A 17,793-nucleotide genomic window follows, 5' to 3' on the forward strand; every position below is an offset into this window, starting at 1 on the left:
GTCTTAGGGTGCAGGTTCAAATCCAGTGCAGGACTTTCAGAATCAGAATCAGAATTATTTTAATGGTATAAAATATAAATGGTATATTCACACATACAGGAAATGAACTTGGTGTGGTCGTTGCATAGGACATAACACATCACATAACACATAACATAAAAACAAAATAGCATAAACAAGAACAAAAGACAAATGTTTTACAAGATAATAATAAATAATAAGTAATTTGGGCACATTAATTTAATTGGAATATGTAAACCCAGAGTCAGTGTGATGCAGGGGGCTTGTTTGTGAGCCCCACTGCCGTGGGGAAAAACAGGTAGCGAGAGGTTTTGGTCTTTATAGCCCGGAACCTTCCCCTGGATGGGAGACTCTGAAATAGGCGGTGACCGGGATGGGAAAGGATCAGCGATGATCTTGCATGCTCTCTTGCTGGTCCTGGAGTGGAACAGGTCTAGGAGAGACGGCAGGTCGCAGCCGATGACCTTCTCGGCTGACCGAATTATCCGCTGCAGTAGGCTTTTTCCTTTTGCAGTAGAGGCAGCAAACCAGATGGTTACTGATGAGGTGAGGATGGATTCAATGATGGCTGTGTAGAACTCGACCATCACTTACTTCGGCATGTTGAATCTCTTAAACTGCCGAAGGAAGAACATCCTCTGCTGGGCCTTCTTAATTTTGGATGTGATGTTCTCCGCCCACTACGGTGCATCAAATTGCAATGCAAAAATGAAATCTCAACATATCAAACCGTCTGGAGTTGCATTTTGTTCGTACACACATAAAAATGACTTTTGCAAAGTGTTTACTAGCTTGTCAGTGACCAACCAAACACAGCTAAACTAAATAAACTAAACTAATCTTACCCTTATATGGTTCTGTCAAGCATCAAAAAATAGCTTCATTGTAGTAGTCGCTTGTGGAGTTTCAACAGGTGCCCAGGCTAGCTATACATTCTGGAGTCAGCAGTGTTGGCTAGTATAAGCACTTCTAAAGATGTGTTCGACAAACGTGTTAATCACAGTTTCTGTAGTTTTTTGATGAAAGATTTGAATTGATTGTCTCCTCTAAAATGCACTAACGCTCAATGCTGCCTGCAGAGGGAGAATAACACTGTTGTTCTTCACCCTGGAAACAAAGCTCAGGTTTTGCAATGTTCTCCCGTCGCAAAACATCCAGAAGTCTGGAGATAGATGAGCTTTCCATTGGCCAGGGTTTAACCTTTCTTATAGCCAGTGACATGGACTGAGTGTGCCCTTTACAAAATATATTATTAAAAACTTTTGAATAACCTCACCATGGGCGAGGAGCACCTCACAAACTACCTTCGATCGAAAGAGAGAGAGAGAGAGCTGCAAACATCTATATGGATAAAGTGTTCCATCGGTTTGTGGGCAAGAAACGTCAATGAGTTCTAGGCCCATAGCACAGTCACTCTGAATGTGAAATCGATAGAGGCTGTTAGTTGAAGATAGAATCAATCAGTTGGGAGTCTACATCAATGCAATTTATTTTAACGTTTATTGTCGTCTGAATGCAGGTTGTTAAGAGAATGTATTATCTTATGTCCACAGTTCTATTTGCGTTTGGCATGATGATTATGGCTTCAGCCTGCCTTTGCGGTAGCATATTTATTATGTCTGCAGAAAATGAAGAAAACACATACGCACTAGCAGATAGACATAATAAGCTCATTAAAATGTAGATTTCATATAAGTGACTGACTTTGAATTAGTGGAACAATGATTTAATTTCCCACCAAACAAACTAAACACGATTTAATTAGTACAACTGCGGTCTAGAAACGTGCGTGCGTGCGTGCGTGTGTTTATATTCTATTCTCTTGAAATGTGCTTACTTTGACACTATGACTAGTTAGTCAACTTACACAGTCAACCATCAAGGAAGTGCAACACAAGACAAGGCAAGACGGCAAATAAGCTACTAACTAGTTCGGCAGACAGTAAAAACTGGGCGGCTTCAGGCAAACCTACATAAAAACCTACATAACACAGTCATTTGCCTACGGACCCTGGTATGGCAATGGCACGGAGGCGATTCTCCATATTAAAATTCATTGTAGCGCCCCAATTATTTTAAAGCGGTTATTTTAAGGTAAAACTGCTTATCCTAACCCTAACCTTGAAGTACAACTACTGCATAATGCCACTTTAAATATGTCACATCTTATGCCATGGAGGGTGAAAGCAGTTAATTTTCTTATCCCTCCCTCTCTCTCTCTCTCTCCCATCTCATCTTTTCTTCTGTTCTTGTCTTCCCCTCTCTCTCTCTCCCTCAGAGGGAGCTGGTGCAGTGTCTGGAGACGGGTCTTATCTGCCGCTGTGCCAAGCAGTGTGTGGTGGCGCTCACCATGTGTACGGTGGAGATGCCCGACATCATGATCCGGCTGCTGCCCGCCCTCATCGTCAAGCTCACGCACATCTCTGCCACCGTTGCCATGGCATCACCCATGCTGGAATTCCTGTCCAGTGAGTGTCTCCCAGCCCTGCCGTCTCTCTGCCACCTGCCCAGACAGGACGGAGTAGTTGGATTATTCTAAATGAATGATTCAAATCAAAAGATTTACATTCCGTTGTGTTACACAGCCAGGTGATGAGGCAGGTTTAAGGCACAGTTTAAAGTCATACCAGTAGAAAGTAGAATTCCCACAAGTAATCCTATCCTATGTATCCTATCCTATGTAGTCATCAGCAGTTTCTGCAGACACAGCACATTTTCTGTGAAGTATACTGATTAGCTTACCACTGAACACCTGTGGTCATGTGACCCTCCAAAGTGCCTGAGGCAGAACATTTGGGTGGATGTTAGCGTTTCCTTTTCCCATGTGTGCTTTTCTCTCCTCTTGTCCCTTGATGATGCTAGTTTAAAGGCAATGCAGATGACTGTTGATTTTCTCCTCCTCTGCCAGCTCTGGTGCGGCTGCCTCACCTGTATGCCAACTTTGTGGCAGAGCAGTACGTCAGTGTGTTTGCCATCTCCCTGCCTTACACCAACCCCTTCAAGTGAGTACACACAACTACACACCTCTGTACACCAGAACACAACTACACACCTCTGTACACCAGAACACAACTACACACCTCTGTACACCAGAACACAACTACACACCTCTGTACAGCAGCACACAACTACACACCTCTGTACAACAGCACACAACTACACACCTTTATACAACAACACACAACTGCACAGCAATAGTACACAATTAGGACAAAAACATATTGATGATTCATCTCCCTTATAATTAGTAATTAGTTTTGGTTAGTACAGTTATAATTTTAGTTAGTACAGTCTATTTTGTGTAGCCAACTCCACAAATGTTATTGTGAATTGAGATCCAAGCCTTTGTCACAGAGCACATTGCAGCAACCATATGACACAACATACCTGAAGCACGTTACACACCCCTATGTAATGTCATACGTCACATAACCCTAAACACAGCAAATACAGCAGTGTTCAACTCCATGGCTGTGAACCCTATATTACTAAAGCAATGCTATAGTATAGCAACACACTCTACAACGACAAAACCACCTGACTACTACATAAACACTTATAACAATAACATACACCGATGTTGACCGCACATGCCTACATGACACTTAAGTGGTATATTTGTGTTATATTTCATAATTCCCTCCCAATGTCCATCTATTGTAATGCATAGTTCCCTTTCCTGTGTGTTTTCTTCTCTTTTATCTTTATATTGTGTGTGTTTGTGTTTCTCTCTCACTCTCCCCAGATTTAATCAGTATATAGTGTCTCTCGCCCATCATGTGATTGCCATGTGGTTCATCCGCTGCCGACTCCCCTTCAGGAAAGACTTTGTGCAGTACATCACCAAGGTAGGAGAAACCGCACCCTATGCACGGACATTTGCGCTAGACATTTGAACAGACACATTGACATGTCCATCGATGTTGATGGTGATGGCAGGATATGTGCGCTAGACATTTGAACAGACACATTGACATGTACATCGATGTTGATGGTGATGGCAGCCTGGCAAGGGCCTGGTGTTTTTCAGAGAGTGCAGAAAGGCATATAATTCACGCTGACTCTGATCCTGAAAGAATGATAAATACTCTGTGTGTTTTTGACTCTGATCCTGAAAGAATGATAAATACTCTGTGTGTTGGTCTAACGAGAGCTGTGGGTGTTTTGTATTGTAGGGTTTGCGTTCTAATGCACTGCTACCCTTCGATGACACACACGAGCAGAGCAGCTTTCGAGCTCGCAGCACCAGCTTAAATGAACGGCCCAAGAGGTACACACACACACACAATCACACACACAAACACACACTCTTAGATCGCCACCATGGTCTACCAAAGTGGTTTAGACCGTAGTGGAGAGGCCGTAGGCTGCTACCATATTGCAGTGCATGCCTTATGTGTCCCATGTGTGCCTTTGGTTGAGTTGCTTTCAGTGATGCTGGGTTTGTGTGTCTCATTCAGTTTCCTCCCCCTTTAGATTACATTTATTTACATTTTACATTTATACATTATACATTTTTGGTACACATGTTTCCCCCTTGCTCTCTCTCCCCCCCCCCCCCTCTCTCTCCTTTGATCTCACACACCTTCTTACTCAACACGCCACTTGATATCTGACATGACTGAGAGTCGTTCTGAACTCTAGTTGAACTGCAGTCCACATGATGCTAACACTGTTGCCATGTAATTGCAACACTCTCATGTTAATGGCCCTCGTCACATCCTCTGGTTGAACTCCAGACCATCGAGAAAGCCCCTGCTAATGCCAGGAAGCGTTTGTTTCAGAGTTTGGGAGATAAGCACGTACTGTATGACGAGATAATCGAAGGTGAATGCCCACGCCTGGGGTTGGAGGGCATCTGCCGTGGCCACTCATTGTAGTAGGGGTTGGACAGAGCTTGCCCATCTCTTTTCCACCCTTCCTTTTTAATTATTCTGAACTTTATCTATTCTGAGGAGATGAGTCACATCTCCATCTTTGTCTGCTTTGTGCCATTTCTCCTGTGGTTATCAGCATAAGTTTAATTCCTAGTAGTCTAACCTGCCATTGTAATAGAAACACATATCCATAGTAACCAGCACTCTCCCATAGCAACTATCTCCATGGGTAACCACCGACCTCTGGCCTACCTATTACCCTCTCCCCCTTCCCCCCCTCCCCCTACGTCATCACCTTTAGATTCCATCACTGTTTCTTTCCTGACCTGCCTTAGTTATCATTCATTGGTTTATGTCTCATCATCCTTGTCATATGTACCAGGCCATACTGCCATTTTGCTTGTGTTGTTACCTTGGTGAGGTTGGAACATTGCATCTCAAGCTCTCTCTATTGGTTGGGAAGGTGGTCACTCTACTAAAGCTCTCTCTTTAAATAAATAACAGTAAGTATGTAGATGAATAAGCCAATAACTTGCCATCCACATCATGCAGGCACTCAACGATGATGGTAACAGCCGTCTGTGTGCGAATTAATCGAATGAATCAACTGTTGATAGCTTTCCATCCCGTCAATGTAGGATCAGTAGAGCTGAGTTTTGCTCTTTTCCAACCCTTCAATGTTTTTAAGATGCACTCCTCAATAATTCATCCTCTGTTCCTCATACGTTAACACACACAGACCCCGCTGCTGATGTGGGGGTATTATTTCTACTGGATAATGATCATCGCTGGTCACTGTGTTGGCTTTCCTACTATTTGATGTGTTTTGTGTTAGTTTCCTTTTTTGTATTTCTTGAATATTTGACCTTTATTTCTGCTGAGAGAGATACTGTTTTCTTTATTATGCCTTGTTGTTGTGTTGTTTTCTTTGTTTCTTCTTTTTTTTTCTCCCTCCCTATTTCCTGTTGTTAATGTGCACTGCTGTTAAATTTTCTTTTCTTCCAACTTTTTCACTTCGACCCCTCCCCCTCTCCTCCCTCCCTCTCTGGCCGTCTCTGCGGGGCGGGTTTGGGGGGCGGGTCCAACAACAACTTGGATCGCTCTTCATTGATTGGCTGCATCTCCCCCCTCTCCACCTCCACCAACCACGGCCGACTCTACCACGACCTTGACCTCTGCGTGCCCCCCACTCCCACTGACTCCAAACCACGTCTGACTCCGTGCTGTCGTTGTGTCGCCCGCCGCGCGTCCATCCGTTTGTCTCCCCGGTTGTGATGGGGGTGGGCTGGTGGTGTGTGTCCTTCTCGACACCCCTCTTCCCAACGTCCCCGCACCCCCACCACAGTCTGCGCGCGGCTAAAGTGGTGAAGCAGGGTCCGAGTAGCAACTCTCCCATTAAAGAGCTGAAAGATCTGTCTGCCATGGACGCCTTCCGCTCACGGAGCATCAGCGTCTCCGAGCACGCGGTGCGCAGGTAGAGCATTCTGGGTAAACTGTGAAAACAACACAGATAAGCAATCGTCACCCCCCCTTTTTTTTTTCTCTCTCTTCTTCCTTTTGCTGGGGTGGGATGACTGGGCATAAGAGTGGGGCTGTTTCCATGGAAACATGGAGGGTGGTGGGTGGTTGCCAGGGTGACCTGGATTGGGGCGGTTCTGGGATGGGCCAGGGTGCATGCTGACAGTTTAGATTTTTGGAGGTTCTTTTTCACATCTCCTCTGTTTTTACTGCATGTGCTTTTGAAACTTGATTTGCATCAGTGTGGCTCTTTGAGTTAACACCATTTTGCCTTTTGGTTGTTTTTTTGTGTGTGATTTGATTGGTAATTTTGAGGTGTGGTTGTTTTTGTTTTGTGTTTCCTGTTTTGATTCGGATGAATGTGTGAGATAATGGCGGCAGGCGAGACTGCATGTTTATTAGAAGGGGGGTAGGGCTTTCTCACTGACTGACAGCCACAAAAACCAATGCCTGGCTACACTCAATCTCCTCGCTGATGTATGGATGAGATCAGCCCCTCCTCCCATGCACGGGGGTACATAATCTCCCACCCATGAGCTTTGCCTGCTATGAGCTGGATGCCCACTGTGGTCTTTCTGTAGCAGAAAACCATCCCTAGTCATGTGTATTAACAACATATTATTCTAAGCACAACAGGTACAGTATCAATGCAATACATTGCTGATTGTCCTGCTCAGTATAAGAGTCAGCCTAATTGCTACTTAATGGAGCTTTTGTTCACTGTTCATACATGTCCTTAATCAGTGGGATGTTCATTGCACAATGAAACACCAGAAGAGTTTGAAAAGTGTTTTATCAGCACCTCATTTATTGCTCACCACACTGTTCCTGCTTCTGTCCAGCAGATGGCAGTGCGGGCCCACTAAGTACCCCCCCGATGCTCTGCCAGGGCAACCCTACCTACCTGACCACTAGGAAAGCACTAGGACCAGGATAATAGTGTTAAGCAGAGGGTGTTGGGTCAGATTTAGGGTAATATAATTCATCTTTAGGTGAGGTAGGTGCCTTTTTTTATATAACCGCATAACACAGGAGGTAACATTTAAAAGTAGAAATCATAGAAATGATTTTCTTAAATCGTGTATTAATAATTAAGTGTATTTATTAAGTTAGCTGTTAATTAAGCACAATGTATGTGCTGCATAGGGGACAGAGTGTCATACTTCTTTATTAATAATTGCAGATGAACATACAATATTTGTTGTGTGTTGTGCAGTTATGGTAAATTGCTCGATGGTTTGAGTGTTGAACTTTAAATGTCATTATATTGTTTTCAGTACACAGCCAGTGCTCCCTGATGAACGCTCTACCTTTTGTTTCTCCTGGGTTTCTTCACAGCCAGACAACCCCCCGTTCTGTGTTTAAACAGTTGTGTTTGTATTCCTGTGGAGAGATGGCCTTTTCTGCTGGTTGTTTTGAACCATACTGTGTGTCAGTACCCATGGAGACTCATTTAGAAGCACAGAACCGTTGTGCTTCTCATGCTTGAAGGCCAACTCCACTTCACCGTGAAGCTCTCCACTGTAAGGAAAACAGAGAGATGTGTTGAGTGGAGTAGAGGAACTCAAAATGGCAGTTATTTCTCGAGTGATTCAGAGCCATTGAAACCTACCTTTTCTTAAGGGCTGACACAAATAGAAGCTTGGCAATGAGTGCTGGCAAAACATTCTTCAAATCCCTCGTGTGCAATGAGCATCCCAACTGTAAACCAAACCCCATGTAAAAGAGTGGTTAAGGTGCTAATCATGCTGTAGTCTTAGCCAGTCTTTGAAAACCAAATCAGCGCAATCTTTCTGCTTTTGTGGACACCCCTAACTGACCCGTCCTAAAGTAGTGTAATCCCAGTTCATTGGTTTTGTACAGGGGGCACAAACTCCTATTGGTTGTGTCAGGTGTCCACCATCGCAGCCTGGGCTGTCCGCTCCTCCTTGCGGTCAGATGGCCACTTCACCTGCTTTCTGGATGCTGTTGGCTCGCACAACATGAGACTTGGTGTGTTCAGGTGTAGCTTCCTAGAAGAGGGTCTTCTATTAAGGTCTTAGTTTTTATCCACAGTAAAGATCAAATCCACAGACCAGCAGTTCTCAACAAGTCTTCTATGCTGTGCTCATCTTATTTGATCAGTGCAAAATGGCAGGTAACCTGATCATACATAAACACTTGTAGTGATGTGCACCTATTTCGGAAGTTTTTTTTGTAAAATCTCCGGGGCTAGCATCTCATTTTTTTTCTTCTTCCAGTCTTAAGTTAAAAAACTAAACAAAAAAAACCCCAAAAGATTCCTACAACTCTCTCTTTTCGATTGTCTTAGTTCTGAGCGTATTGATTTCTCTCACGCTGACTCCTCCTCTAGCAGTGTGTTCTGAGGCTCTGTGTCTGATCCCTGTTATCCGACCCGCACTCTGCCTGAGGATTTAAACTTTACGCTTTCTCTATCTGTATTCAGTGTGAGCAAGTCAGCCTGTAGGCAGAGGTACAGTTAAGCTTCAGAAACATTTTAATTCTCGTGGGGGGTGTCTATATTAACACCATGTCTACCATGTCAGTATATTAACACCATGTTACCAAGCTGTGTTGGAAGGAACGCTTTCCTCTCATTTTCCAGATCGTCGGGCTGATGGATGTTCTCACCTGTGTAGAACAGGCCTGAGTATGAGTCTAGTGGGCCCGTCATCACAGCACACCCTGCATAGTTATTAGAACAGGCTGATGGATGTTTTCACCCGTGTAGAACAGGCCTGAGTGTGAGTCTAGTGGGCCCGTCATCACAGCACACCCTGCATAGTTATTAGAACAGGCTGATGGATGTTTTCACCCGTGTAGAACCGGGCACGTCATCACAGTACACCCTGCATCGTTATCAGAACAGGCTTGAGCCCAATCTCAGGGCCACAGTGACCGATGATGTTAATGCAACAGCCCTGACAGACGTGCTGAAACCTGCCCCCACCCACACCGCTGATTGTGCCTCACTTATAATGAACTCTATATTGCTTATTTGTATGTAAAGGCAATCTTCTCTTTTAATTTCCCCTGGGACTTTGTGTGATGGTAGACATAGAGGTGATGAGAGGCCACAGAATATTAATATTAGACTTAAAAATATTCCATGCTGTTTCTGTTAGCCACAGAGGGGTTCACTGTGGTTTTGAAGGCACTTGATGAATTCGGTGTGGTCTGGCTTTTGATGCCCGCGCTGCTTTTCTCCTGAAGTTGCGAGGGACCAGAGGGTGGTGTGTGCAGAGCTCCCAGCCTGGTTCTCTCTCTCTCTCTCTCTCTCTCTCTCTCTCTCTCTCTCTCTCTCTCTCTCTCTCTCTCCGCACCTGAAGCTGAGGCACCAGAGAGTGGTGTATGCAGCATAGTCAAGCAGGAGACGTGTCAATCACATCAAACAGTAGTCTGATTTACATAACCAATGGATATGCTATTTTTAAAAGGGAAGACCAGGTCTACTAGTTTTGCTACAACCGTTCATTACCAAGTCTCAGACTGTGTGTGTCTGTGTGTCTGTGTCTGTCTGTCTGAGAATGTGTGAGAGAGCTGTGTGGAGAAGTGTGCAACTGTGTGTGTTTTTTGAGTGTGTTTGTTGAGTCTCTTTGTGAAGGTTGTGTGTGGGTAACTGCATGTTTTCGTCTTGTTTTTTTAATACTGTGTCATCCAAAACCTCTTGCCAACCCACCATTAGCCAATGCCTGCCTAAGAAATGAATATAAATATCCAAATTCTATGCCAATGTGGCCTCAACAGTGGCAGTCATTGGAATGGGAGTGTATGGAAGAGGCGTTTGGTTGAGAAACAGCATAACACATTGAAAAGAGCCCTGTGCTGCTGTTTGCCTAACTCATAGTTGTGCCCTCTGGCTCCCCCTGCAGGATGCAGACCTCCAACACCACGTGCAGCCTCGGCTCAGCAGACGAGAACGCTGTGCTGCAGGCTGACGACACGCTCAAGACCGTGCACCTGGAGCTCACCGAGACCTGTCTGGACATGATGGCTCGCTATGTCTTCTCCAACTTCTCTGCTCTGCCAAAGAGGTCTGTGTCTGTGTGTCTGTGTGTGTCTTTGTCTGTCTGTCCTAGATTTCTTTTCCTTTGCCATAGTCTATCCAGATCCAGAAACTTGAGGAGGACTTGACTGTGAACAGTGAAATGTTTGAGTGTTCAATGACCGTTGCCAGGCTCTCGGCATGCATGGACTGGTTTCCATACATCCAACTCTAACCCTTCTCCTATGTGTCTCAGTCGCTGCCATATCATCATGGGAGCCCCCAGTCAGTCCAGAGATAGATAGATGATGATGTTGCTGGTGCTGGTGTCTTCCCTACAGGTCTCCCATCGCAGACTTCCTGCTGTCAGGAGGCCAGAGTATGACCTGGCTGGTGGGGAACAAGCTGGTCACCATCACCACCAGTGGAGGCGTCCGCACTCAAGCCCTGCTGGGCCTGGACATGGCTGAACGGCCTGGAGGAGGGGGGGAGATGACCAGGTGACACACACACACACACACACACACACACACGCATACGCATAGGCATACGCATACGCATACGCATACGCATACACACTCGCACGTGCACGCGCACGCTCGCACGCGCACACACTCACACGACACGCACACTTGTACACACGCTCACTCACACACACACGCACACACGTACACACGCTCACTCGCACACACACACACACGTACACACACACACACACACGCACACACACACGCATACGCACACGCACACGCACACGCACACGCACACGCACACTCATATACACATGACCAATCCCACTCTGTAGTGTTCCTCTGTAACTCTTGTCCGTCTGTCTGTCCTGCAGGTCTGACCCGTCCCTCCACACCAGACAGACCAAAGAAGCTCCAGCCAAACTCGAGTCCCAGTCCAGCCAGCAGCTCAGCCACAGAAACACTCGCATACGCGTGCGCTCCATGTCAGGTGAGTGTGTGAGTGTGTCTGTGTCTGTGTCTGTCTGTGTGTGTGTGTGAGAGTCTGAGTTTTCGTTACCATACATGTGTGTTTTGTGCGTGGAACAGGGCTGTGAGTATCGTGGTGATGATCTATGATCAGGAAGGGGGTGCATGTCATGAGGTGTGGGCATGAAGAGAATGAGCAGATTTCTAATTGTGGTTGTATCGACTCTAATCCTCAGATTACAGGATCAGATGAGGCCATGGGCTGTCCTCTCTGTTTATCAGTGGGCTGTGATTACAGACAATCATAAACTCAAATCTTTCAAAAGCAAGATCCTAGTTGATTATAATTTCAGTGATTTAGGTGTTTGTTGTGGATGTTTTGAGAAAAGACATTCATTCACCGATTCTTTGTGTGTGTATTTGTGTGTCTTTGTGTGTGTGTATTCATTGTGTGTGTCTGTGTGTATATTTGAGTGTGTGTGTGTGTGTATTCATTGTGTGTGTGTTTGTGTGTGTGTGTGTGTGTGTGTGTGTGTGTGTGTGTGTGTGTGTGTGTGTGTGTTTGTGCCCCCCCAGGTGGCCATGCGTTGCGTTCAGGCCCGGCCCAGAGTCTGAGCCCGCTGGTGTCTCCCTCTGAGGGGGATCTGTGTGGCCCTCTGCCCCCTCCTGGGCCCCCACTGGAGGGCCTCGGGTCCCTACGGGCGTCTGACGACCAGAGCTCCTCCACCAGTGCCCCCCCGCCCAAGGAGAAGGCCAGCCTGGCTGAGTTTGTGCCCATGCTCACGCAGGGTTGGGCGGAGATCTTCATCCGTAGACCATCAGGTAAACACACAAAACATGGACATGTCGGTAGAGATGGAGATCTTCATCTGCAGACCATCAGGTAAACACACATAACATGGACATGTGCATAGAGGCTGGGATAGGAATGGGGAGTTATGGGTAGATGGAACCCCACACGAACAACACACAGCTTCACATTCTAACCATCGGCAGCACTGACTAAAACACAGTGTGAACACATATGAACATACACAGAACACACACATACATATACTCTTGCTCTCACACACATACACTCGCGCACACGCACACACAGACTAACTATTTCAGCACGCCATGAAAGGTTGCGTTGGATTGCGGTGATGCTCCATACGAGGTGGTTCAAGAACAGATATTGATAAATGGTGACGCAGAGATACCACTCTATGATTGGTAGAGGAAGTTGTCCTAAATATCCTCTTTCACTCACATACATACATACAGACACACCTAATAATAAACTATTATGATACAATTTAGTCTCTGTTCACTTTGTTCGCTCAAAGGAACTTTGTGACTTTGTTGTTAAACTTCCTGAGGATTTGCAATTCATCAGCAGCGGTCCCTGAAGTAAAGCTGGCCTTGATTCCTTCTCTCTGCAGAGCCCTCACTAATGCCACCTTGACAGCCAGAGCTTTGCCCTTTGCACAATCCTCAATGGGTAGCTTTAAGATGATGTAGGATGAATACATTTCTCTTTCTCTTTGTCCCTCTCTATCCCTTTCTTTTTGTCCTCTTTCTGTCATTCTGTCTTTGGGACAACCCCGTCCCTCCCTGGCTGTCCCTTTAACTTTTGTCTTTTAAGACGAATGGTCCCGCTGTTTCATCATGCTCTTGCTCCTCTGTGTCTCTGAGTTGTCTTGGCACTCTGCCGGCGTCGAGTCCCCTGTCGGTCTGTAATTGCTCTCTCAGCCTGTTACATAGTCCTGGGGTTGGCTTGGCTTCCTGCTCTGGTCTATGCACTTCTTGCTGTAGGTGGAGACTGGGCGTGGTCCTGTAACAACTGGGGGCAGGCCTACCAGGATAAAAGCCATCCAGGTTCCAAGATGGATGCTCGCTCTCGCCTCGCAAAAGACAGACACTGGCACACCCAATACTTTAGTCGATTGACTGTTTAATTGAACGCTACGTTGCAATTCTATTTATATTTTGGATCTTGTTTGTTTATTACCGGGTGGTTATTTTCAACACATTATTAGTTGTTAGTTAGCTAGTGTAGGTAAGTAAGTTGGACTGTGGAAGACTCACTTCTTGTTTTGCCTGTCTCGTGATTTGTACGTCGGGCACGGGAGCCAGGCAAGTTCACAACCACCGACACAGCAAGCGTGAGGTTTTCTTTTTCCTTTTGGTCTTATAACCACATTGTTTTTGTATGGGATTGTGGATTTTTTGTTGTCATAAGTAAACTTATACTTTTGTTCACTAAAACCACACTGTGACTCCTTTTATGTTACGATTTCAGGTTGGGATTCACAGCACAAGACTATAGAGTCTGTAATCTCTCGCTCTCACAGCACAAGACTATAGAGTCCCCTGCTGGTCTGTAATCTCTCGCTCTCACAGCACAAGACTATAGAGTCCCCTGTCGGTCTGTAATCGCTCTCTCTGCCCAAGACTATAGAGTCCCCTGCTGGTCTGTAATCGCTCTCTCTGCCCAAGACTATAGAGTCCCCTGCTGGTCTGTAATCGCTCTCTCAGCCCAAGACTATAGAGTCCCCATGTTGGTCTGTAATCGCTCTCTCAGCTCTCTCCGTCTAGATTTCCCCCAGGAAACACTCCTAGGCTCCACAGCCATTTATAAGGAGTGTCTGTTGCCAAACAGCCTCAGCTCTGGATTCTTGGCGGGTAAATGTGGCTGGCTGTGTGTGTGTCTGTCATACAGATTCTGCCTTCTCTCTCAGTTACGTGCAGCTGTTCCACCAGATGTGCCTTAAAGATGTTTGCTGCACAACTTACTGTGTGGTGGTTAACTTAGTCCGCATGAGGAAGTGTGTTCATCATTAAAGAGAGTGAGACAGATGTGTTTGTGTGTGTGTGTGTGTGTGTGTGTGTGCGCACATGTGCGTACATATTTCTTTTGGTTAAATTGGTTGGGTGTATGTAGTGTGTATTAGCATTTTCCCTTGCAATTGGGTTTTAATGGTTCCACTTAAATGAAGAAGTGAGATGTAGCCAGGGTCCCTGAGGCCTGCTGGACGGCTCAGCTCACTAGGATGGTGTGTGTGTGCGTGTGTGTGTGTGTGTGTGTGTGTGGGTGTGTGTGTGGTGTCTTTGTGCTGGACTCCTCTGCTCAGAGTGCAGCTCACCAGGATGATGGCTGGAAAAACTTTTTCAGTTCTAGGGCAGTGTAATGTTTGATCAATTTGGCTGTAAGAGTCTGGAGTTAGGGGCAAAGGATGCAGGTCTGGGGTCAGTGCTCAGAACATCCTGTAATGTAGTTGGTGGAGATTGGTTTGGAAAGCATACGTCTCTGCTGCTGTCTGTACACACACTTAAATGAGGTGACGGATAGGCTGAGTTTGTTTTGTGTGTAACTTCACTGCTCTTCTTGGCACTGTCTGCAATCTACAGGTGCAGTCACCATTTTACGTTTGTGTCATTTGGTTAGTTCCTAGTTTCTTTTCTAGTCTAGTTTCTTTTTCTCTTCTATGTATTAACCATCATCTTTTGTTAGATGGAGGTATGAATGTTGTGTATGAGTTGAGACTCACTGTGTGTGTGTGTGCAGGTAACACCAGCTGGTTGATGTGCCTGGAGAACCCCCCCAGCCCGTTCTCGTCTGAGCTGGGCAACATGCCTCTGCAGGACCTCTCCAGCGTGCTCATGGCCATGGACGGCATCAAGGAGCCGCCTGCCACCACCAGCACCGGGGTCGGAGCAGAGGCAGACGCGCCTCAACCCCTCACCAAGCCCTCGCTTATCCAGCGCTCCAACACAGGTGAGAGAACACACACACATACACACGCACGCACACTTGACCTTGTCAGGTGATGTTTACCTGCCCAGATACACACCTGTCCGGGGGCCTATGAGATCCTCTGCGATCCCATGCATAGTGTTAATGTGTCTGCGTGTGTGATGGAGTGTGTGTAGAGGTAGCTAGGTGTTTCCTCAACTTGCTGGATGAACAGGGTGGTAAAGATGCACTTGGTCTCAGCAGAGGATGGTGCACTTGTGGAAGAGGTGAGTGAAGTACTGCTGGTGTGTGGCAGCTGTCGTTAAGATTCATCACTTATGGAAATGCTGTAGATGTCCTTTAAACTCAGTAAGGGCGGCCATTGGGCTTGTGTTTGTGAAAGCATTGTACTCCAAAAGATAGAAAAATGTTTTAAGACTATTCACTGATTCTTTTTTCCTACTTCAAACCAGTTGCTAGCTCTCAGGAGCGTGATAGAATGCCCCTGAGGCATGCATCCTGATGACACCAACACGCTCGGTTCTTTTCTGATCATGCTGCTCTGTTTATGAGAAATGGATATCACTATACTCTACTGCTTCTGTTGTCTTGCTTTTTAATCTTTGGTTTTGTGTTTCTTGAGATTCACACTAGACATGGAACCAAGACCTTTTTTTGAAATGTTGAAGGAAAATGCAATACAACTGTTCAAAGCCACCCTTCCCACATGCTTTGTGCATGTGTTCCAATTTATATTCACATGTTTCTCACTGAAGTGCTTCACCAAAGCCTCAAGACCTGTATCTATATGAGGCTCAGACGGTGTTTACTGATTAGTGTGAACCTGTGCACCGCTCTGGTTCTTCCATTAGCAGAGGATGGCTGGCACATCCTAGGTGTAGATCCAATTTTGTTTGCACTGCTGTGAGCACATCAGGTGTCGTCGCCTTATTTTCTGTTCTATTGTTTTTCATGTCCCTTTTTCTGTTGTTTTTTTAACCTTTTGATTCTGTTTCTTGCTGTCGAACTGTTTTTGCTGTGGGTAGTTAGTTTAGTATTGGGATGTTGCTGTGGCGGCCTGTGGATTTGTGTGTGTGTGTGTGTGTGTGTGTGTGTGTGTGTGTGTGTGTGTGTGTGTGTGTGTGTATGTGTGATGCCTGTGGTTAAGTGTGTGTGTGTGTGTGTGTGTGTGTGTGTGTGTTTGTGTGTGTGTGTATGTGTGATGCCTGTGGTTAAGTGTGTGTGTGTGTGTGTAATGCCTGTGGTTAAGTGTGTGTGTGTGATACCTGTGGTTAAGTGTGTGTGTGTGATGGCAGCTCGCTTCTTCCCTCTACAGTGGGCTCTCTGACCTCGCTCTGCCCACCTGAGCTGCAGGGCAGGTTGACCAGGAGCATATCCTGGGCAGGTACTCCACACGTGGACCTCCACATCCCCACACCACCCCTCCTCTGCTCTGGGTGCCTCTCCGTGTGTCTGCCTGCCCGCCCACTCCTCTGTCTCTCTCTCTCTTTCCGTGTCTTAACTTCTCAGTGATTCTCCTGTTTAACTGCTTTTGTCCCTGGCTAGGGAAGACCAATCAAAACCAATCTGATCCCCTCCACCAGCATCGCTTCGTGGCTTGCTATTGGCTGGTGCTGAAGCAGAGTGGGAGGGGATTGGTGGTGATTCCCTGCTGTGGTGATTAATCCCCCCCCCCCCCTTCTCCTCCATCTTGTTAGTCTGATCCCTCTCCATCAGCCCCCATGTGTGTTTTCTAACCTGGAGGAGTTTGACCTGCATGGCAACAGTGAAGACCAGAACTTCTCTTCTTCATTTGAGCTCCATCCCTCCCTCCTCTGAAAGGAACTTGCTTCATGTTAAAACCAGCCCCTGCTTTTTCCTGTGGTCATTTGAATTGATGTCCTGTTGGTTTATTGTTGTGTACCCTGAGGATGAATCTGTAGTGGAAGCCGTCCTCTGTGGCGTAGGCCCCACCGTGCTGGAGAGGTCTGGAACGTTCCACTGTTGCTCACGTGTCTGTCTATGTGTGTGTGTCGCTCAGAATCAGAGAGCTGCTATCAGGAAGACAACCCAATCAATGAAGATGCCACTTGTGTGATCACTCATCCATCATCTGTGTGTCTGTTTGTGTGTGTGAGTGTGTGTGTGTGTGTGAGTGTGTGTTTCTCCAATCATTTGTGATTCACAGTAGTTATATTAAGCATGGGGAATGGAGGTTATTTGAAATTCTTCTCCAGTTTGATGCAACATCAATAAATTGATGATTATGTCTTATGTTCTGCAGAACGCTTGTGTGAACGCATGACGGTTCTTAAGTATGTGTGTAGTAATGATGTGTGTCTCTGCATGTTCGTAAGTCTGGGTCTGTCAACATAGGGTGTTCCACAGTTCCTTTGAGTTCTAATATGGCACCTTTCCTGCTCTTCACTGACAACATCATGTATTCTCTCTCTCTCTCTCTCTCTCTCTCTCTCTCTCTCTCTCTCTCTCTCTGTCTCTCTCTCTCTCTCTCTCGCTTCTTCTCTGTTTGGCTGTAGACTCAGTGGTGGTGTTGGAGGAGGCCGGTGGCGGTGTGAGGGGTGCAGAGTCTCCTGGGCTGGAGGAGTTTGAGGCCATGCCATCAGAGCCCATCTTCATGAGTGCCGACAAGTTCAGCAAGACCACCCCTGCTCCACTCAGCAGGGTAAGGGACCGCCTCCACGGGGCGGAGCCAGAACCAACCAATCACAGGACCCA

The 17,793-nt window shown here is 46.2% G+C and overlaps 1 protein-coding gene across 3 annotated transcripts in view; it reads left to right on the forward strand.

Moving 5' to 3' along the window:
- tsc2 (TSC complex subunit 2) overlaps positions 1-17,793 on the forward strand; it is a 41,173-nt gene that overhangs the window by 10,112 nt on the left and 13,268 nt on the right. For 2 of the 3 annotated variants that reach the window (XM_080849187.1, XM_080849189.1), the window contains 12 exons: positions 2,300-2,489; positions 2,930-3,023; positions 3,767-3,869; positions 4,197-4,291; positions 6,244-6,372; positions 10,289-10,450; positions 10,743-10,901; positions 11,246-11,361; positions 11,916-12,161; positions 14,890-15,099; positions 16,394-16,462; positions 17,595-17,740. In XM_080849187.1, coding sequence (XP_080705313.1) covers positions 2,300-2,489; positions 2,930-3,023; positions 3,767-3,869; positions 4,197-4,291; positions 6,244-6,372; positions 10,289-10,450; positions 10,743-10,901; positions 11,246-11,361; positions 11,916-12,161; positions 14,890-15,099; positions 16,394-16,462; positions 17,595-17,740 — 1,719 coding nt within the window. The remainder of the gene's footprint in view (positions 1-2,299; positions 2,490-2,929; positions 3,024-3,766; positions 3,870-4,196; positions 4,292-6,243; positions 6,373-10,288; positions 10,451-10,742; positions 10,902-11,245; positions 11,362-11,915; positions 12,162-14,889; positions 15,100-16,393; positions 16,463-17,594; positions 17,741-17,793) is intronic. The other variant, XM_080849188.1, reaches the window with a different exon arrangement.

Source organism: Sprattus sprattus (genome assembly GCF_963457725.1).
Source record: "Sprattus sprattus genome assembly, chromosome: 1".
NCBI classification, from domain to species: Eukaryota; Metazoa; Chordata; class Actinopteri; order Clupeiformes; family Clupeidae; genus Sprattus; species Sprattus sprattus.